At 42.9% G+C, this 23,400-nt stretch overlaps 1 protein-coding gene across 6 annotated transcripts in view; it reads right to left on the reverse strand.

Moving 5' to 3' along the window:
* The window catches only part of DCUN1D4 (defective in cullin neddylation 1 domain containing 4), a 78,381-nt gene that overhangs the window by 22,799 nt on the left and 32,182 nt on the right, over nucleotides 1-23,400 (reverse strand). For all 6 annotated transcript variants that reach the window (XM_032851956.1, XM_032851947.1, XM_032851978.1 and 3 more), the window contains 4 exons: nucleotides 15,223-15,337; nucleotides 12,391-12,482; nucleotides 4,720-4,790; nucleotides 290-381 (listed from right to left, as the gene is read on the reverse strand). In XM_032851956.1, the coding sequence (XP_032707847.1) occupies nucleotides 290-381; nucleotides 4,720-4,790; nucleotides 12,391-12,482; nucleotides 15,223-15,337 (370 nt within the window). The remainder of the gene's footprint in view (nucleotides 1-289; nucleotides 382-4,719; nucleotides 4,791-12,390; nucleotides 12,483-15,222; nucleotides 15,338-23,400) is intronic.

Raw genomic sequence — 23,400 nt, forward strand, 5'->3', positions numbered from 1 at the left:
CATCTATGAGAAGAGGCTTCTATTGGGCAGATCTGCTCTAGAAGAATACTAAAATAAACAATATACATTCCATAAAAATTTTAATTTAAATTCATGCATAATGTCCTCTTCACCATGTAAAAATGGGATTTGGTCTTTACACCTATGGCCACAGATGAAGTCTGCCAGATCACCTGGCTTCCTCCAGTCACCCAGCCCGGGCTCCCTAACCTCCCTTGGAAACAGCCAGCTGGGGAGTGCATGGAGGTCTCCCCCACAACTCCACTCCCAGGGCAGCCCTGGGACTTACTGTAGAGAAGTCATTCCTTTCAACCATTCCTGCAGAGTAAAATAACCCATGTTTTGTGCATCCAATTTCCAAGCGAGGACAAGCATAACTACCTGTATAAAAACAAACAAACAAAAAATTAGAACGACCAATCAAATCAGAATGACAGATCTTAGGAATTAAAACATATCAACAACTTTCCCAATGCCTGTGTTTATGGTAGTTTAGTCACCGAAATATGAACAGGGTAACTTCAACGATGCGTTCTAGTTTGGAAAACACCTAAAAAAAAGTTTGATCATTCGTCTGTTGACAAAGGCTTGGAGGAACATGAACTCTTACAATGCATGATAGTGGAAGTGTAAAGCCATTAACCACTCCAGAGTGCAATTCCGCAATATTTACCAAAAATTAAAACCAGATACTGACCCAGCAACTCCACTTATGGAAAGTTACCTTATAGATACATGTATACAAATATTCAACAATATTTTCTGCAATATTACTTATAGTAGCAAAAGCCTGAGAACAACCACACATCTATTAATAAGGGCCTAATTAAATACTTCCTTGTTGAATGCTTTCTGCACAAAGAAATACTATGCCACCATTAAGACAAATGAAGTAGAGCCATCAGCAGAAATGGGGAACAATCTCCAAGGTTTACTAAGTGAAAAGAGCAGGTGCAGAGCAGCTGGCTACAAAAATAAAAAGGCGAGTGATAGGTCATATGTAATAATGGAGTCGTATCACAGACACACAATAATGTTTGTGAATTTAACTGTATAGACCGGAGGAAAATTATCTGAGAGGAGCCCAACATTCCACTTTAAAAAGCGTGGTGCCTGGACCGAGCACAGGCTGAGTGGCCCAGTGGCCCCCGATCACTTCTCAGTGGGGCACTGCTCTGGCTTCTAGGGAACCTTCGGAAACGCGGTATCAGGAACCATGACAACTCTAGTTTACGGCACAGCTTATCACTTAGCAGCTTTAGAGAAAAGACAGCCCACAGATCCTGATGGTGAGCTTAATAGATCCCTGAAGGTGTAAAGTCAACGTTTCAAAGGCATGTCCAGCTTCTAACTATCCAGGGCTCCGCACAGCGACAGAGCTGACCCTGCCCATCCATGAGTGTGAAGAGGAGGAAGCCTTCCCATCTGGTCTACCTCAAAGACCCAACATAAGACGAGGAGTAACTGAAAAGGAAAGGAGGTCATCCCTAGACAGGTAAAGAAGAGGGATGGGGATTTGCTAGGACCACCACTCTGTGGGGCTGGTTATCTCTGGACAGTTGTCCATACCTAAGGGACACCCGAGTCCTGAACAGGGGCTATACACTGACGAATGGCTACGTGTCTGCCTGTTGTAAGAACAACAACAAAAAACAATGGGAAGAAAACAGATGTTTCTGCAAACGTTGGCCAGGGACTAACATGTTCCATGTTTGGCAGTTAATCTGATTTCTTTACACAGGACTCGAAGGCTTCATTTCAGCTACCAGAAGAACGTCTCCAAACATCAAGCCACCAGCCATATGGCCCCACTGGGTCCGACAGTGATGGTGGTAAGAGGATGACATAACAGGAAAAAAGTAAGGCAAGCAGTCAATTAGAAATCACTTGAGATGATTTAATTAGCCTCTGAGAGCCAACACACACATTAAGTACTTCAGAACAATAGTATTTAGGAGATGCAGCAAGTCTGTCCTTTTGTTCACCAACAAGCTAGTTTGTAGACTAAAAATGTCCAGTTTTGTCTAATTTCTAACTGCAAGATTAAAGAAAAGCTTTCTCTTCATGCTGACTTTATGGTCAAATTTCCACCTTGGAAATTATTATCTGTGAGAACTGATTTTCTAAGCCCTTTCACCAAATCTCAATTAAATCAATACATGTCAATTTTTAAAGTTACTACGTTTCTTAGATTAAAAAATCTAGATTACTAGGTAGATTACTAGAACTGATTAGTAAACCAATATTTCCACATACCACGTGTATCATCACAAAATCATCGCTTTAACAGGTTAAAAAATTTTACCTTAAGAGACCAGGGGGCTATTCAGAAGAACTTCCCAAAAAGAGCTTACATGTTCTTCCAAATATTTACACAGTAGAGGATCTCTCCCTAACCCTTAGCTTTTCTTGGAATTTTGACTCTGGCATATCAATTTACCTAGGTGAAATGACCCACATTTTCTAATTCAAACTTAGTATCTTCTCACACAATATCTATCCTCTACTGGAGAGATTTAAAGTCCACATAAACACTTGTTAAGTTAAAACAACGGTTAGGACACAGAAACACAACACACACACACACATATGCTAATATGCAAGAAATGCGGCTAAAAAGCCAAGTCGATATTTGCCATGAGTATTTCTTTACACAAAATGGGACTTTTTCTTACGGTAGCTAATCAGGATGCTAATTACTTAAATAAAGGATTTTGTTGTTGCCTTACTAAATGACAGCACATTTGAATTTTACGAGCCTGCTTAAATTTTATAAGCTGTAAGTCTCAGGCAAGGTGAGGGCTTTACAACCTTTATTTATTTTTTTAAGATTTTATTCATTATTTATTGCTTCCCACTGAGCCCCAATGTGGGGCTCGATCTCAGAACCCTGGGATCATGACCTAAGCTGAAGACAGACACTTAATGACTGAGCCACCCAGGTGCCCTACAACCTACTTTTAAAGTGTTTTCAAGTGCTAAGTCAACAGAGCATGACAAGCCTTTAAAAAACTATCTCAACACTTATTTTTCAAATGTTAACACTTCCGACATTGGGATGTATTCACAACTGATGCATATCAGTTTACTTAGCAACATGTTTTTCTTTCTTAGTGATGATATAAAATATAACTTCTATTGGTGCCTTAGAATTGAAGCACGGTAATAAATATTTTAGGATAATATTCTGAATTCGGTCTCCCGGTCTTCAGTGTGATTTCACATTTCAAGACTATTTCTTTTCCTACAGAAATCGAGAAAGAAAGGCCTCATCACTGCTCCACAAAAGGATACTAAGAGCAGATCTCTGTAGCTGAGGACAGCTATCTGAAGAACTAGAATCAAGGGCAGCACTCCCTCCTCTCCAACAGGCCTTCCCTGCCCCGGGAGTAAATGCTCCCACGATGCCTCTCGCAATGCCTCTCACATTGGCGGTCCTGATCTCCTCCCTTCCTGGCCCTACTGTCCACCCCTCCTCCCATCCAGGCTGACATCTGTGCTCCTTAGGTCCGCTCTCAGGCCCAACTCACTCTTACCCCTCTTACCATTCAGTCCAGAAAACACTCTGCCAACCTCAGCCCAGCCACCATCAGGAAATTTCCTTCATAAAGCTGGTGAAATATTCTTTTCTGTGTCTATGACTAGTAGTCTATGGGCCTCATCAGGCAAATACTCTTTATTGGCCCAGTTGTCCCTAAACCTTTAGAGCAGGCTGAATAATTTATTAAGATCCCTGAACTAGATCACATTAAAATAAAAAAATATAAGGACAGAAATCCATGTAATGAGCTAAAAGCGCTTTAGAAAAAGTAAAGCATTGGGGGGAGTTGGGGGGAGGACAGAGGCATAGAAATGTTAAGGATAAAGAAAAGTTTTAAGAAAAAGTGTGAAGTCTTCATTTCTAGTTGTCTTTAAGAGCATGGGCACCAGCAATCTTGCCAAGAAGAGTCTGAATGAGAGGGACGATCTCTTGAGATCTCTTCTAGATCATAAATTCATTCAGGAGCTAAGACATGTTTGTTAAATCGGAGGCTAATGCGGTATCAGACTGCGTGGTTAATGAGCCAGGGCACTTGTATAGTATCGTTTTTCATGTTAGTGTAAGAGAGACGATGTAGGACAGGAAAAAATGTTCAACAATACCATGATGATAAGACTTAAGAAAAAATAATTAAGTGTATAAAGTAACTTCTAATTAAAATGTTTTAAGGACATACTTAGGGCCTTTATATACTAAAAAGTAATCCCTGTGTTAAATCTGATCAGAAGTGGAAGAGCTATGAAAAATTCTTGATCATTACAACCTACTCAAAACCCTGATGAATAATTAATTATTCAAAGATCTGGACAAACTCTACATTGGGCTGGAATGACTACAGAGGGGGACAGATAGACTGTGACTCAGTCTCCCGACTGATCTCCCACTGAAGGCACACAGGCCCATACCACTTTTTAAACATCTAGCCTAATTACTTTATTATAACTAGGCCTTTCAGATACAAGAACGTAAACAAGAAAAAAATGACTAACCAGTCACACCATACCAATTGCAATGAAAAAATTTGCTTAGAAATCAAATTAGATTGGAACTTGTTGCCTAGATTGCCTCATAAAACTAACACACACCGTTACTTTTTTACTGTTGCTTTATTTGTCAAGGGACAAAAGAGGTAAGGAAAATAGTCAACTGATTTGCCTACCTTAATAGGCTACACTTACATTTTCTGGTTCGACACCAATGTCTTCACAGAATTTCTCCATGCCTTCAGGGCCTACAATATCATCAGTACCTGTGATGAAATGAAACCTTATATAAATTTAATCTTACCAGGTACACTATTACTCCTATAGTAGTGTTATACAGTTAAAATATGATTAAAGGAAACTAAAATCAAGTAACACTTACAGGCCATAATCCTTTCTGAAAAAAAGAAGTCACCAAGTATAAACTAGAAAATATTCTGGAATTTCCATTACTTTTTAAAGAATTCGGCTCTGCACAATGATTTAAGTCAGTTTATTGCCACGTCTTCCAACCTGAGAACACAGGCTACACATAATCTGCGTCTAGAGATAAGGCTACCTGAGTTCAACTCCTTCTCTTTCAAGGAGCTCATAGCTCTATCTTATTTTGGTGATAATTTCAATATATATAATAATCTCTGGAAACCCGAGAACCACATAACATTCCTTACAAAATTAACTGGGAAATAACATAATTGCTTCTCTTCCGTAGGAGAAAAGCAAGCAGTCTTTCTGTTCTTGATAAGTCAATAAAGCCTCTTTCTTCCCACTCTGGCTTCAGCTTTGTTTCCTCCTAAAATAACTGCCTACATGTTCTATCTCTACTTTATCTCCCATTCATTCTTCAACCACTGCAATTTAGTTTCTGCTCCTCTCTCTCTATTGAAGCTCTTCTTGCCAAGGTCACCAACAACACCTTCACTGCCAAATCTAACAGGTTTTTATCTGAACTCTCTGTGCTATCTGAAACTTTGGAGCTCTTTCTTCACAAAGTTTGCCTCTTCCCACAGCTTCTGGAAGTACCCTCTCTCATCTGGTTTTCCTCCTACTTCTCTTTTGGCCTCTTCATGTGTTCCTTTGCTTCCTCCCAACATGTTAAATTTGATGTGTGGAGTTCCATCTTGAAACCTTTCCTAGTCCCTTCTATACCCTCTGCCAAGGAAGTGGCAAGGGCACTCAAGCTCTCGGGCCCATGCTTTCCCTCTTAGCTTGGGACTGTCTACCACGTCCTGTCAAACGGCCACAGCTGAACTCATCTTCTGCCCTGAGCCACCTCCTGCATTTCATTTTCAGCCACCACCTCACTGACCAGATCATCTCTCCACGCCACGCCTGCTTATCCTCCGGTAGTCCCTCCCAGCTGGTGGCCCCATCAGAAAACAGAAACCTGGGAGTCATCCTGGACCTCTCCCTTCTTCCACATGCTCCATGTCCGGTCAACTAGCAGGTGCAATGCCAATTTTGCCTTCCAAATATTTCTGAGGCGCACTTATCCTGTGCTAGCCTGTTCAGGCTTTATTCTCCCAAGCAGATGACCCCAGCAGTCTCCTTGGGATTCTCCTGAATTCCATAGCCCCGCATCCCCCGACCCACCCTGCGCACAGCCACCTAAAGGAGCCATCCCGGACATAAACCCCATGCTGGCTTCATGCCCTTCAGTGGCTCCCCACTCCCCGAGGATGAGGTCCAAAGTCTGGCATATCCAATAAGGTTCTCTAGGATTTAAAGCCTCCCTTCTTCTTCAGCCTCCCATCTCTCCATCTTCCGCTCAAGTTTCTTAGAAAGAAATGAATCAATAAGCAGTCCTCAATGAATAAAAACTGAGCCCCAGAAACTTACCTGTGGTTTGCTCGGCACACATGTCCTGCCACACACCTAACACCAGGCTGTTCTCTGTGGCCTCAGCCCGTCTTCCTCTCCCCTTTCCCAGTGTTAGCTGGCCGGCTCGTTCAGTCCTGAAGACTGAAACCAGACAGGGAGTCCTCCACTCCCCCCCGCCGACCCCACCCCTGCAGAGACTGGGAGGGGCAGTCCTCTGTGACCCTGCCATCCCAGGAGCATCTTCTCACATGCGGCCCGTCTGCGTTAAGTCCTGGCTCCTGTGTCTTTCCCTCGTGATTCCTCCAAAGTAAGAGCTACTGTATTTCCAAGGGACCCTCAGCACCCCGCCTGGCACGGGGCAGGTGCTTTTAGAAAGCGGACTGGATGAATGAGTGAAGGGTGGAATACAGGAGTGGCTCTGCAATCTCTGCACAGCCCCTAGCTCTAGCAAGGCCTGCAGAATCCCACCATCTTCATAGCCCTGTTTCATCCAGGTAACACCGACCTGACACACGGTGGACCTTTGCTAAAGACGGAGAGAACATGGGCCCTGCCCTCCAGGAAGGAAGACAGAGCATAGGAGTAATTCCTTTTTTTTTTTTCTTCTTTTTTTTTTTTTTTTTAAGTAATCTGTACACCCAACATGGGGCTTGAACTCACAACCCGGAGATCAAGAGTTGCATGCTTAACCACCCGAGCCAGCCAGGAGTAATTTCAATACAAAATAATGATATTTATTATAATAAATAAATTTATTATTTATTATAATAAATAAATTTATTTATTATAATAAATAATAGGGGGGCAGGATCCACGGAGCACGCGACGCTCGATCTTGGGGCTGTGGTCCAAGTGCTACGTTGGATGTAGAGATTACTTAAAAAAAACAAACAAACAAACAAACAAAAAAAAAAAACAATAAATGTATAAGGTTGCTGTCCTCAAGATAAAATGAATATTAAAATCACCTAGAGGGCTTGTTGGAAAGTCTTATGTCATTTCCCTGCTTCAAAGCCTTGGCTCCCCTCAAGTCAAACTCAGGCCCTTCCCTTGTAATGTGGCCACCGCAAATATTTTCTCTGCATGTTGTTATTCTCCTTTGCATCACAAATGTGCTGTTCTGTTACAAAATGTTTTGTTTCACATATTCAAATCCGTTCCCCTTTTTGGGGATTTTCTTTTTTTCTCCTTTTATTTTATAGGTTTTTCTACATAGTCCTAATTTACTTATCTTGATGACTGGGGGAAAAGCTATTGTTTAAACAAAAATTTAAATACTGAAATCTTTAAATAATACTTAAATATTAAGACAATAATAAAAGTTATCCAAATAAAAGAACTGCATTTCTAATCCAGTTATGTTTTGCCACATTAATACACACACGATATAAAAGTTCATGTCAAAGTGAAAGTGAGAAAAAATCAGAAAGCAAGTTTCCACTCCATCCCTTCCCTACTCCTCAGAGACAATCATTTATTAAACAGTCCTTTAAATAGCCTTCCCGAAATAAGCTGCTTATAGAATTCTACAGGCATGGAATAGGTCCATGTTTATTTGCTGTTTCTGTTCGTCCATGAAATTCTCCGTGGCTTTCCAGGGAGAATCTGATCATTTCATCTCCAGCCAATGTTCGTTTTTGCCTGCTCCTTTCTAATGACTTATTCCCCATTCTTTCCATCTCTTGTCTAATAGCACTGGCTCATCATTTCCAAAACATGGGCAAATAAGCATCGCCAGGGGTGAGCACCCTTATCTTTATCTCTCTTCACTCAAATGAAAACACATTCAGCATTTTACCACCTAACAGGCTGCAAGGTCTGGCTTTGAGAGTGTGGACACCCACACGTGGGCAGCACGTAAATATTCTGCAAATGACACAGGAATACAGCCACATGGGAAAACGCTCCAACAGACAAAATCAGGGCAAAGTAGACTAAAAAGAAAAAGGTGTTTTCTGCTCTCGGACTTAGCTATGCACAAATACACAATGAAATCACTTATCAGTTTGCTGACACACAAGGGTTCACACTAGGCCTGTAAATCCTGCCCCTCGCTTTAGTCCCCGTGCGTACCTGGTGGTCTTCCCAGGCGAGGACCCGCACATGCGCTCTGCTAGTGGCCTGTCTTCCGTCACCTCCCTGCACGGAAGCGTGTGTACGGGTCACTGTCCTGGCCATGGTTCTACTACTGTAAAGATTCCAGCGACAAAATCCAAGAAGAGTTCTTCTTGTGAGGAAATATCCACCCATTCCTATTATGCTAAGAGGTTTTGTTCTTAGAAACAGATGCCTTTTTTTGGTCACTACTGGGAGGACCCCTTGAGAGGTAGTTGCAGATGTGAAAGAAAAAGTTACTTTATAATTCATTTAAAATTCCTGTCTTTGGTTTCCATTCCTCCCAACTGGAAAGGGCTCTTCTGCTGTAACCTTGAGCCTTGAGCCTTGTAAGGTGCCTCCTTTTCCCCAGGCCTGCGCACAGGCACTTGGTGGGTCCCGGCTGACTTTCCTACCTTGTCCACCCTCCAGCCTGGCCACTGACGCCTCTCTCTGCCAGCATTCAGCCCAAAGATGATGCTTCTCGGGTCTGTCTGTTGACCTGAGTGCACCCCAGAGCCTGGCACCCAGCAGGCCCTCAGGGGAGGTTTGCTGACATATACTGTGTGGCTGTCATGTTAAGTTCTCCAGGGTTCTTCCTTTCCTCCAGATTCTACGCGATGCCATTGTCCTATTACCTACAATACTTGCCTCTGTTGTTTCTAAAGAGCAAGTTTTAACCATATGCCTTGCAGGGGCATGACTCTGCCCAAAGTAGTATTTTATCCTAAAAACCGTAAAATATAGCTTGTCAATCAACATTATTTAAGATACCCATAATTCTGCTACTTAAAACAATTTTTCTCTTTTAGCCATGGTCTTTCTCGTGCATGCACTGAGATTTAGTTGTAATCACGCTGCTCGTTGGGATGAGGAATTTATCAATTCACACATAGAATTCAGCCATCTTAACTCCACCATTAAGAACTGAGAATTCTTCATTCTGAATACAGAACTGGCTGACACGAAGTGGTTAGAGGTGAAGCATGAAGGAGATGATTTTTAAAAGCTCTATCGAAAATCCTAAGCTGTGGATTGCCCTGGTAACAAGCTAGTGGAGATATATTTGGAAGGCAGATACACTGACAATGCTCTAAAAAAAAAAAAAAAGTAGCCCCCCCCACTTTCCCCACCATCCTAAGCAGGGGCCCCTCATAAATATATTTAACCTTTTTCATGGTGGCCTCAGGCCCTCGGGGGAAAGCTTCCATAATGCCATGACCCTGCATCCCTGAGGCAAACGAGGCCACACTGTCCCTTGCCTTACCCATAGCCTCTGTTCCCTTGCTGACAGATCACTTGGTCACTTAGCATCTGCTCCTGGCCCTTAATCTCATTCTGGTAAACCCAAACACAATCCTGTCATAGAACTTAATCCAAAACAGAAACTAAGGACCTGGAGTCAGGACTTGGGAGAACTTCTATGATTTACATATATGTGAGCTTGTAACTCTGACTTCGACAATGGCACGTGTTTGGCTTAATTCCTTATTCTTAGATAGACTTCAGAAAGTAGACGTTATCAGGTCAACTGCTCAGGTAACACTGGTTATTTTTCATCCTAATGGAAAGAGCGGGGACTCCTGTTGCAGATGGAGGTCTGCCATGGGCAGTGGGGGGCAGGGTAAGGAGTGGAATGAACTCTGGGAAGGAGGTAAGAGGCACCCCAGTGAGATGACTACACCACAAAGGTCCCTACCACCCCTCTACCCACCCCAGATGAGAGTGCAAGGAGTCAAGCCCATGCCAGTTGCTCTTTCCCAAGGAAACAGAACTCACCATGGATGCTAAAGCCTTCCCCTTGCTAGCTAGTGCCCCAATCCCCTCCCCTGCCCCACGGCAGCCTCCTAGCCTGCCACCCTCCCCCCCCACCGCAGACTCCTCCCACAGCACCACTTGACAGTCGCCCTGGGTCATGTCACCATTTGCTTTTCTTGAATAATGATATACAGCTTTTATTCATGTGCATGGGATATTAGAAGGGAAAGCAGGTATCAGCTGGAGCTCCTCATGAGACCCAATTTCAAGCCATTTCCCCTACCAACACAGGAAAAGAAGACAAAATGGGGGAGGGGAGTAAAAACAGGGATGGCCGCACCCACAAAAACTGTTTGCAGAGATGAACTGCAAGGAACCACCCGGCAGGGATTTCAAGGAACCTAAAGAACGTGGCTTAATCTTTATCCTAAATGTCACCTTCCTGAGCCAGAGAAAAGCAAACAAGAAGGAAAACTGTAGCCTGCCCTTTTTAAAGGACACAGAAATGTGGCCATACCATGAAAAAATGATGTTTGCTTGGAAAGACACACACACACACACACATCAAAATAGCTATGCTCTGATGGCAGAATTAAGTGTACTTTTTGTCTGTTTAAAAGACAAAACTTTTTCCTTTTCATAACCCATTTCCATAAAAATCAATGTGAACCAAGACAAGAAAGCAAAAAAACCTTCATAATCAAAGTAATATAAATATGAAAAGACCACATTCAGCACCCAAGTATCAAGCACCTGGCAAAGGGCCAACCGCTTTTCCTAGGAATACAAAATGTCTTCGAGAGATTCACTTTCTCTCGATGTAACATGGAAACACATACATTCTAATACTATGTAAGTATTTGTACTAAGGTCCATGCCCTGCAAACAAAATCCGGCTCCAACTAGTTCAAGCAATGAAGGAGAATTCATTAGAAAGATACCGGAGTAGCACGGGAAAATCAAAAGACCTATAGGGAAACAGGATCATGTCCTTTCAAGTCTACCATGCAGGAGAGAAAATGCTCTTCTCCTAGCTTCAATCTGAAAATTCCAGGGAATTTGATCAGATTGGCCTGGCCTGAGTTACCTGCCAGCCCCTGGAACAACTTCTGTGGCCAAATGGACAAGGTTCTTAATAGAAAACGAACAGGGTGAGGTAGGGGATGGGGTGCAGGTGGGTGGGGCGGTGGGGGGAGAGGGCAGATCAGACCAACAGGAGGAACCCTCGCTTTGACATGTAATAAAAGGGTATGTGAACCAGTTATGAAAATGTCCTGGGTCAGTACAAAGAAGGCTATTAAGCTAATGACGAGGCTTCAAAGATGACCAGCAAGAGCTGTCAGATGGCAGAGCGGAGAGGAAACCCTCCAGGTGGAGGGACGGCAGTGAGTCCGGGAGCGGTCTTTTAACCTGCAGGGAGCACGGAGTTTGCAGCAGGAGGTGAGGCTGGAACGGAGTGTTAGGGAATGACATGTCCGATCTGCTCAGTTTTTTGTTTTTGTTTTGTTTTTTAAGTAAGACCACAGGAGGTCCATGAAACCTAGTTGGGAGCAGAGACAGCACAGGAAAATCGGTTTGAAAGGGGCTGAAATTGTCAAATGCGCAGGCTAGGAGAGGGCCAGAAACACAGCAAAGAGGAAGGGGAGAAGAGCCTTCAGCTCAAACTTGTCTGGAAATACTCCTTTTCTTTTTACCCTGCACACAGCCACAATGACAAGCCACCCTGGATTTCAGTCTGATATTATCCAACCAGTTATTGTGAGCTGCAAAAACAGGACGGAATTTGAGACACTTTAAATGACAAAACAAACTTTTGCCAAATGAGCTTTCAAAATAGACACTTAATATAAGAAATTCCATTGCACATAAGGGTTCAAAGCAGCAAAGCTTATTTTAACTTTGATGTACAAACCAAAGAGTCACCCACCACCAGCATTCCAAGTAGGTTTCCTAGCAATCCCGAGTATTTCTCCCAAGTGCATTCATCTTCTCAGTTCCCTTCTAGTGTTCTGAATTCTTTGGCTTAGCTGCTGGCTATAAATAGGACATTTGGTGACTTGTTTCGACTATGTTCCCTCCCTCAAACAGGAAGAGACGGCACACATACCACATTAGAAAAGTACACATTTTTAAATTCTTCACTCTTTCCTAAGGCAGTCCTTACAGCCTCCGATCATCTGAACGAGGACCTACCTGCATATTCGTAGAACCACTCTAAGCATCTCTTACTTGAAAAGGCTTCTTCTTCCGTCTTTATTCTGGTTGAATCATATTTCCTATACATGCTAGAAATGGAGAAAGGAGTCTGCAATTATTTAAAGATGCGGAGTTTCTTTTAAGTGGCAGACAGTTTTTTCCTCTTTTACCCAAACCAGACATCTATTCAACCAGTATTTCCAGTATATTTTAAACATTTTGCTTCCTGCACGTGGAAGCTTCAGCTTTTATAACTACACTTTTAAACACAGTCAGACCCAAAACAGAATTAAATGGTAAATACTTGATACAAGTTTTGCTCTGATTAACAAGTACTCCGTAAGGACTGATTTAATATACTCCCCTCTACCTCACGAGCCAGAACAACCTACAGAATGAGATAGTGAGACGCAGCTAGAATTGGCTAAAGTGTTTCCTCCCAGCAATGACCCTACAACTCACTCCTGTCTCTGCATTAAATTCTTTCAGGTCTTACAAATCAGGGGGGGCACAGAACGCAGTCTGAGGAAGAACCCATCAGTATTGGACACGTCAAGGGAATATTAAGCAAATAAAAAGAAACATAAAATTATGTCCAAGCGCCTAAGGGGAAAAAACCTCAGAAGAGAGAAGTACAGGAGCCTGGCTTCGGCCCCTCTCCTGTCATGCCCCACTGGTATGGAAACACCCAGCATAAGCTGCAGAACCAAGTCAGGAAGCCCAGCAGCCTGCTCCTACAAAATGGACTCTGCGGGAGTTCTGTATTTTGTGACGACTGGGACCTAAGAACCAAGATGTTCCTCATCTGGGGAAGGGAGAGAAGGCAGGATCTTTAAAGTAGTCCTTTCAACAGAAAATTTCTGACTATATACCTTTTCTTTTCCTCATCTATATATAAATTGCCTAAACACGTATGTGTATGCATATATATATATGTCAACACTTAAGAATATAGTTTTAATTTACATATTATCTATTACAAAGATCCTACACAAGTACATTTTAGTAAGAATTTATTCATGACCTAGACATTCACCAGAATATCTGTATATACCCGATGAGAGATTCTGGGTTTTCATACAGAGCATAGCTATAGGGTATCAAGATACTGAAACAGCAAACCCCCCAGTTTTGTATTTCTTCTATAGGCCATACTACCCAGAAACAAAGGTGGGACTGGCCAATGGTTCAAACAGAGAGCTTCCAATCCTGGGCCGAGATATTCTCAGCTCACGGACTGTAACCAATCAACAACATGGAGACCTACAGAGGACGCTGCCATGTTTGAACCGCTTCGAAGTACTCTACATAAAAAAGGACAATTGAGTACTATTTGGTAAATAAAAGATGTAATACATTTGATTACATGAATGAACCTCAGAAACAACATGCTAAGTCAAAGAAGCGTGACACAAACACACCACTCACGCGAAATGCCCAGGAAAGGCCAATCTGTACACGGCCGCTAAATGGGGGGTTGTGGGCATCTGGGGGTGAGAACGGGGTTGGGGGGGGAACTGTGAATGGGCCTTAGGGATCTCACTGGGGTGGTGGACATCTTCTAAAACTGGTTTGTGTGATGGTTGCGTTAACTCTTAACTACTTGGTAAAAATCACTGAATTGTATGCTTAATGTGGATAAGAGCTACGGTATGTAAATAAAGTTGGTTGTTTTTTTTTAAAAGACCAGGAATGAAACTCAGCCAAAGCTACAGACCCCTACCCCTTGGGTGGCCAGTGAAATGCCATCCTATCGGCAAGAAGACATCACACCCTCCCGCAATGCAGCTACCGGTTTCTAAGCAGCTTTCTCATACGGAGTTATCCCAGCGAGTGGTGAGAAGTAACGAGGGCGGTGGACAGAGTCACAAACTCCATGTGACTATTATCATTTAACAGCTCCATGACCAGAGCATCAACGCCACCAAAGAAGTATCAAGTGACTGGCTTCCCAAAGCTGAAAATCACTGGTCGAAACCTTGCTGGTGATTGTCTTAGTCACTGCTACCTTCTTACAGATCACATTTGCTGCTCATCTGGGCTAGGACGAGGGATGCCATTTTCAGAGTCGAGTTCTTTATCCTTCCAAATGAGGAAGAGCATATTAAGTCCAATGGCAAGAAAACAACAGAAAAATCTCATCTAAATCCCCTTGGTTCATAGATGTGAATATTCAGGCCCATGAGTGAAGTAACCTACAAAGCCAGAATGGAGGAAAGTGGAAAAAAGGCAGAAAAGATTGAAATTATGATGTCTGTTCCCAACGACTCATGAAAATCCAGATGAAAGATTAAAGATGCCCAAGATAAACAAGTCTACTGACTTTCGGAGTGACCAAAACCACTTCTCTGAAAACCAAAACCACTTCTCTGAAAGAGAAGTGGTTTGCAGGGTCTTATTTTTCATGGTTTCTAAAGAAATTCTCACTCATCTGAGACTGGTCTGCCCGGCTAACACTCCAAGCAGGCTCAGAGCGGCCAGGCCCCCCGGCGCTCCCCCAGCCACTCGGCCCTGGGGGCCCTCGTGAAAGCAATTATGGATTCCTGTGATTGTGTTTGGTGAGACCCTCTTAGAGGACAGATACATACCAATCCTGTGGTCCTCAACGGGCACAGACGGCAAGCCCTTGAAAGGAAACAAAGAGACTCTACACCAGTTTTGGTGGCTCAACGGACCGAGATAAAAGTTCAATTTCTAAGAACTCGACTTACCTAATTTGGATTTCGTTCATAAACCCACACGTAAAATAAATATCCCAAGATAATTACACTCTGAAAATGTGCCTCTGATACACGTCATCGAGTCTGATCTACCGGCTCTGCGACATACCCATCGTGTCTACTTTTCTTGGCGGATAAGTCATCTCCGGACGCGGGTCTTCTCTTTTTCCTCGGTGGCATCGCTTTACTAAAGCAGTCTGAAGAGCTGCACGAGCGCAGGCTTCCTAGGGACAAAGGGTCACAGGGCACAAAAGCCAGTTTAGCAACATCCCACATCCCCAGAGTGCGCCACCTGCCAAATTAAGAACGTCCGCGGCTTGTACTGTAAAGGGTTTTGATGTTATTTGTGCATGTTCTAAGGTGGAAAAAAAAAAAAAGGTTTTTGGTTCCTCTTTGGGAAAATGTTATTGTCAAGAAATAAACCTAGCGATGACACGAATAAGTTAATATCCCCCGCCCTGAAAAAACACATTAGAAACGGAAGTCATCATGATTTCCATTTACTCTCCAAAAACACTAATGTAAATCATCAAAGCTTTCGGTCCCTTTCACAGGTCAGTGTTCCTTCAAAGGGAACTGCACGGCTATCTCATTTGTGTATTTCATTGGGCAAGGTCAGATCAACCAGTAACCTTGAATCTAAAACACAAACAAGCACATTAGTCCCAATACTGTTAAGCTTCAAGGGATAGCTGATATCAGAAAAACAAGATTTAGATTTTTTGGACAGAAGCCTGACAGGATCTTGAGCAAAATTTCCATACTAATTTTTAGTCTGCTTCTGCCACTTTCAGTCAGGATTTTCAGAAGCAAACCTTCATTTGGTAAAAGATACTAAAATGTACTAACAGATGATCCCAATAGGGAACACGTACAGGGACCTCAGGGTGAGCGAGGCCCGGTTTCTAACACTTATACGATGTCTTCACTTGTTAACCTCCTACCTGGCGGCTTATGAAAAGAGAATCCTCATTACTGCCCACGCCGATAAGAGAATGGGGGGCAGGGAGAGCTTAGGTTAAATGGCAAAATTGGAGTTCAAACCCAGAGAGTCTTGCTTTGGACTGTCTAAAGCCATTACAACTTACAAAACAATTATAAGATAATTAAAATGTGTCCATCCTGGCACAGGTGCTACCGGATATGCCATCTGGGTCCCACACTAACCCCGAATGTCAGTCTGGCAAGGTAGAGATTGTTATCTCTGCTCGACAGATGGGAAAAACCAAAGCTTGGACATTCAAGTGGTTTTCCAAGGTCCCCAAAGCACTGAGGGGTGAATTCAGGACCCCCACGTCTCTCCTCCTGCCACTAGTCCCTTGGTAGAAGGCCCCGGGCTCTCCCTGAGTCAGAGGACAAGAGGGAGCTTAAGGAAGGGTGCTGGTGTTCGAATGATCTGCGTTCAGTGAGTAAGTTTATGTGGCTTGGTCCATCACTGGCCTACTCTGGTTCACCGTTTTAAGAGCAAGAACTATGTGCCTCCCTCTTGGGACTTTCGTGAAGAAACACATACCCTGAAAGTGCTTTGGTGCCAAGCACTGTGTGTAGAGAGACGGCGGGGGTATAAACAGACACGCGTTCTAACGGCCGGAACGGAGGGATGCCTGCGCTGCTCAGGCAGACCCCAGCGCCCCGAGTGCTCGCGGCGACCGTGGATGTAGGCATGGCTAGCATCCCCATTTTCACAGATGAAGAAACTGAAGAAGAGAGATTAAGTCCCAGCTGGAAAGCAGCAGGTAAAGCAGATGACAGAAGCCAAGCAGCTGTGCCGCGAAGTCCCTGCACTCAGCCACTACGCAGTGTCACCTCTCTGAGGGACAGAGCTCCAGGCGAGGGTGGATGCACAAGGGCTCAGAAAGACCTGGGTGGGGAGAAACACTCAGAAAGCATCAAGACTTACAAGCCAAAGGAAGAGAGCGGGTTTGGAGGTGTGGTCCAGGGCAGCCGAGGTCAGCTCGGGAAGGAGCGGAGGTCCCCACCAGACTGAGGGATGAAGGGCCCACAGCAGCAGGGGGCGAGGATGGAGGTCAGGCTCTGGCGGGCCTGGCTGCAGAGGGATGCGGGTGAGGGAGCCCGCACAGGGCACACGGCAGCTCTTTCTAGAAACCTGCTCTGGAGGGCAGGGAGAGAGCCGTCAGTAGCTATAGGTCACAGCCCCAAGAAGAGCGCTGATCAGGACTGGAACCTCAATCCCGGTTCACAGTGAGGCTCACACCTGGTGCTAGGTTCCCAGGGCGACGTGCTGCAGGCACCGAGCGGCCGAGAACACCTCTTCTGTCATAAACCATGACCACAGCCCGAACGGGGGGGCTGCCCAGTGCCAGGCACTGAACGATGCATGAGCTCAAGGATCCTGCCTCCTCCTCTAGCTCAGAAGCAGACCTCAGACAGGACAAAAAAGACAACCCGCAGTCACCCTTCTCCAGCTCCCCAGATCCTGCGCAAGGATGGCAACAGAGAGTTTTTTGGAGACAAAAGGCAGACGGTATCTCTGACCCCAGCAACAGCAGCGCCAACTGGAAGAGGAAGGTGGGGAAAGAGCCTCCCACCACCGCACACACCCCGTCTTCCCTATAGAATGGTCCTGTTTATAAATAACACTAAAGCGTACAAAAAGGTCCAAAGAGTTTCACGGTGACCCAAGCTTTAAAAAAAAGAAAGAAAGAAAGAAAGAAAGAAAGAAAGAAAGAAAGAAAGAAAGAAAGGGATTTATTCTTGTCCATGAATGCTTTGGGGTAAGGTCTGCAGCGTGTAACAGTGTGTCCCGCCTGGCTGGAAAGCCAACCACACGGCTTGGAAACAACAGTGTGTCCGAGGAACAGCGCATGTTGGCGAGGACGTGGGGCTAACAGAACCATCGTGCACTGCTGGTGGGCAGGCAAGCTGGTGCAGCCACTCTGGAAAACAGTACAGAGGTCCCCCTAAAAATTGAAAATAGGAATACCTACGACCCAGCAATTCTGCTGCTGGGTCTTTATAACCAAGAAAAACAAAAACACTGATTTGAAAAGACTACATGGACTCCAATGCTGGGTGCAGCATTATTTACAACAGCCCAGAATGGAAACAACTTTAGTGGCCAGGAATAGATGAATGGATAAAGAAGATATGGGGTATACATACAGTGGAATATTATTAGGCCATTAAAAATAATGAAGTCTTGCCATTTGCAATGCAGATGACCTGGAGAGTATTATACTAAGTGAAGTAAGTCAGAAAAAGACAAACACCATATGATTTCACTTATATATGTAGAATCTAAAAAAAAAAGAAAAAAAGAAAAAACAAACAAACAGAAACAGACTCATAAATAACAAAGAACAATTTGGTGGCTGTCAGAGGGGATGCAGGCTGGGCGGATGCGCAAAGTAAGTGAAAGGGATTAAGAGGTACAAACTTCCACTTATAGGTAAGTCACAGGGATGCAAAGTAGAGCACAGGGAGTAGAGTTGATAATATTGTAATAACCTTATAGGGTGAGTGATGGTAACTACGCTTATCCTGGGGAGCCCCGTGTAATGTACAGAATTGTCAAATCAGTATGTCGTCTACCTGAAACTAATACAACATTGCATGTCAACTACACTTCAATTTAAAAAAAGAAAGGAAGGAAGGAAGAGTGGTCTGTCTTAAACCTCAAAGCTCACTTTCCGCTCCTTGATGTCTATTTATAAAGAGAAGTCGGGGCGCCTAGGTGACACAGTCTGTTAAGCATCAGACTCTTGATTTCAGCTCAGGTCATGACCTCAGGGTCATGAGATCGAGCTCTGCATCCATTTTGAGATTCTCTCCCTCTCCTCCTGCCCTTCCCTGCCCCCTTCCACTCTGCTCACTTTCCTTCTCCCTCTTAAAAAAAAAAGTCATTTCCAACCAGCACTGGTGATGGGTTGGTTCTAAGCACCTCATGTGGCAATAACCACCCCTTTACACCAGTGTCTGCAGAACATGGAGGAAAACGCACCATATCCCCTCAGCTCACGAACAATGCATACTGTTTAAAATAATGTCTCCACCAACATTCACCAATAAAGGTTAAGCCACTAGCTCCTCTGCTATCTGCTTCCTCGTAGACACACTGGCACAACGTCTAGCTTTCGCTGAGGCCTCCTTTTCAAGGGTATCCTATTTTCGGTAAACATACAAACATCTTAAGTTCACTTGTTCAACTTTCTCTTATTTTCTTCCTTATTGCTGTATGTTTTCTGTGAAAAGTTTCACAAATCACTCCTTTTTTGGTGGTTGTGTAAAATGCACTCCTATTTGAGCCCCAATTCGGCATTTTATTCTTTGATTAAAATTTTTATCTTCTCACTCGGCTTTTGCTTAGATCGCTCTAGTCTAATGACCAGCATAGGCGAGTGGCTACATCTTTCACCAAGAAACAACATCTGTTCATCTTCCCAGTGCCCTCACTGGCTCACTGACCCATTCACCCCGCCCCAGAGGAAAGACGTGTCAAACTCATCCCCCAGTGTAGATACAAAGGGCCATACAGCATAGCTCCAGAAGTAGAACCCTAGACCCCATAATGTCAGGGAAAAGTTTCAGGCTACAAGAAGCAATTTTTTAATGCTGAGGAAAGCAAGTTTACTTACAATACACTTTGCCACATGAACCAAATCAACAAAATACACAGAGAGCACACAACTCAAGGCTTATGTGCTCCAAACCTGCTCCCCTTCCCCCGACCCTGACAGAGCTCCAGGGAGTCTACCTGAGCAAGGGCAACACCGAGGGTTTGTAAGTGCACACACAAAAGTACACGCTGGCTTGGAGGGCCCCATCTGGTTCACCTGTGCATACACAGCAGCTAATACAGTATCTTAGTACAATAATAGATATATACATTACTGAGAACCCTACAGTAGGCTCTCAATAAATAAGCATTCCTAAAACATGTATAAATCAAATTCTATTTAAAAAGTCAGTACAGGGGCACCTGGGTGGCTCAGTGGGTTAAGCCTCTGCCTTCGGCTCAGGTCATGATCTCAGGGTCCTGGGATCAAACCCTGAACTGCGCTCTCTGCTCAGCAGGGAATCTGCTTCCTTTCCCCCCACCCCCCCCACCCCCGCCTGCCTCTCTGCCTACTTGTGATCTCTGTCTGTCCAAAAAAAAAAAAAAAAAAAGTACGTTTCTTCAGTGCCTTTCCAGATATTTAAAATACCAATGAATAGACAGTATATCATCATTTCAGAATTTTTTTTTCCGTTTGTCAATAAAATAAGCACTCAACTTTAAGTCGCCTGGCAAGTAAGACTTTTTTTTAAACAAAAATATTCGAGAATTTTTTTTTTTTTAAGATTTTATTTATTTCTTTGACAAAGAGGGATACAGCGAGAGAGGGAACAGCAGGCTCCCTGCTTGGCATGGGGCTTAGTCCCAGGACTCTGGGATCATGACCTGGGCCTAAGGCAGATGCTTAACGACTGAGCCACCCAGATGCCCCGAGAATGTTTGCTTCTTAAAATACCTCTGTAATGTCTTTTTATAATAAAAATTATAATCACTTAAATGAATATTTTATAAATTTGTATTTATTTGTATCATTAAAATTTGGCTTTACTGACTCAGAATTTATATCACTTAATCCACTTCAATTAAACTTTAAACTAAAAAAACAACTTATAAAAATGTTATGAAATGTTGTCTACTTCAAATAATGGACTATTTTAACCCCCAGAAGTAGCTATGGAAGTACAATCAATATGACATTATTGATTGAGGCAAAATGTAAAGGCGGACATTTTAAAGAATAACTCTGAAGCATTTTTAAAGTTATCCTCACAAGTCTGAGAGATATTATTACCGTCCCAATTCTACAGATGAGAAAACTGACCTATAGAGTTGAGTACCCAAAAGTTCCTAGATCAATAAGTGCTTAACAAAGAAAAAGCAACTTCCATAGAGGAACTTTAAGAAATCCCAAAATTCATTTGAAATGATCACAGGTACAAGTTTTCATTCTTTGCCAATTATCCAAGAGAAAGCACTGAATGAAAAAGATTTTAAAGATCCATCTTATGTCATGAGAAATATTCGGCAGATACACAGGAAAGAAAAGCCTTTTGATAATAATAATAATAAAGAAAGAGGAAGAGGGGGAGAAGAATCTCAACTAACAATCACAAACTCTGACATTCTTTAATATCATCTTGATGTCCTGGTGTTCAGTCTCAGTATTTCTACATTAGATGGACAGTCTGAAATCTACCCTGATGCTGGTGTGTGTGTGTGTGTGTGTGTGTGTGTGTGTAGTCCTTTAAGAAGGCAATAAAAATTGCTTATATTTTTTACCCAAGGGTTATGACTTGAATTCAGGTTCACTTATTTTTGATTTAGTATTAAAAGAACTTCGGATCACTAAAGTAGATCCAAAGTGATCTCAGGTACTAAATAGAACAAATGAAATGTTCTATTCACTGCCTGTATTTTCAAATAAATCGGGTAGTCGGTGAAGTCTTTTCAGATTAAACAATCAGAAATACTGCCAACATCCTTCAGCTTATTTTAATAGTTGGTCCCACAAAATCTATTTTAAACAGCAACTCGAGTTCACCTGGATCAGACCAAAGGCTGTTTAATGACTATCCTGCTTGCTGTTTTGAGGATAATTTAGCTAAACTTATTTTTTTTTTAAGATTTTATTTATTTATCTGATACAGAGAGTGCACAAGCACAAGGAGGCAGAGCAGCAGGCAGAGAGAGAGGGGGAAGCAGGCTCCCTGCTGAGCAGGGAAGCCCAATGTGGGGCTCGATCCCAATACCCTGAGATCATGACCTGAGATGAAGGCAGAGGCTTTACCCACTGAGCCACCCAGGCACCCCACTTTTTTTTTAAGATTGTAATTATTTGAGAGTGTGTACACGAGAGGGAGAAGCAGACTCCCCACTGAGTAGAGAGACTGATGCAGGGCTAGATCCCAGGGACACTGAGATCATGACCTGAGCCTAAGGCAGACACTTAACCAACTGAGCCACCCAGGCGCCCCTAAACCTGTTATTCTTAATAAACAGTATCTAAGTAGGTGCTCCACTGCCTTTTCTTTTTTAATGTTTTTGTTTTGGGGCCTCAAGAGATCCATAAAATCAGAGAATTTGTCTGACTTTTCCTAACAGCGTAAATGCATGTTCTAACACAAAAAAAACTCACTAATTTTTTGTTTTATTGAGTTTATTATAACCTTGTTTCACTTAATAACATTCAAAGCTCATTCTGCCACTTCAGTACTTTTCATATGGCTGTTTTGCCTCACTTGTCACTGAACAATGTCACAAAGACATAGTGATTTCGGTTGATAAACAGACTACATTTCAAAACACCTTTCTAGTACCTAATATTTTCTTTCATGTCCTTGAACAGATCATTGAACTACTTGCTTGCCTGAGTGAAACTATCTGTGTCTAAACGGGAAACTTTTTCCCTATTTAAGACAAGAAAATTTTGCCGTTCCTTTCCAAATACTGACTTTGGATATCTGTCATCTTTCTCCTCATTCGTTGTTTTTTGTCCCTTCCATTTGGTTTTTCTTATTCATTCCCTATAATCTGGATTTGGGGCTACTTGTCCAAGGTGAACTCTGTCTGTCTCTCTTTTTCTTTTTTTTGGCAGGAGGAAGACCGAAAGCAGCAAAGGAAAATGTGAGAAGAGACAGAGCAGGAAGACAACAGCCTCTCTTGGATTTAGGACTGGCTCCTCCATGTACAGTTTCTTATAGAGACTGCTGAGACTATGGCTGAGCCAAAAAGATTCAAAGCAGCATTACGGTGATTAATGTTCTCAGATTTCCAAACATAACAGATTTAATGTCTGATTTTTAAAGCATACTCTATCAGGTATGGTAATCACAAGTGATGCTATAACCATATGGGGAAATGCTAATGAAATGGACTATTCGAAGAAATTACTAATGCTAATTGATACTGACGGGCACGTACGAGGTACCAGGCATTGCACCAGCACGTTACATACCAAACAGCACACATATCCTCTGTCCCCAAGGGTGAGAGAGGAGGCATGAGGCCAGATACATTTTCCACTTTCATTTTCTTAATTATAGTTTCCAGTTTTTAAATTGCCACATTCAGGTTAAATATTTAGACATAAAATTACTATAGTAACAATATTCATTTGAATCTAAAGTTCAGAGTTAACTACATAATGTACAAAATTCAGAGCTTAAGAGGTTTTATTACTTCTGCTAAAGAAGAGACAACCTCAAGGCTGTACCAACACAATATTCAGTTTTCAATCAAAATTGCGTGAACTCAGAAGTTTAAAAAACTCCT

The sequence above is a fragment of the Lontra canadensis genome, unplaced genomic scaffold, assembly GCF_010015895.1.
Source record: "Lontra canadensis isolate GAN:19392208 unplaced genomic scaffold, GSC_riverotter_1.0 scaffold1, whole genome shotgun sequence".
Classification (NCBI taxonomy): Eukaryota; Metazoa; Chordata; class Mammalia; order Carnivora; family Mustelidae; genus Lontra; species Lontra canadensis.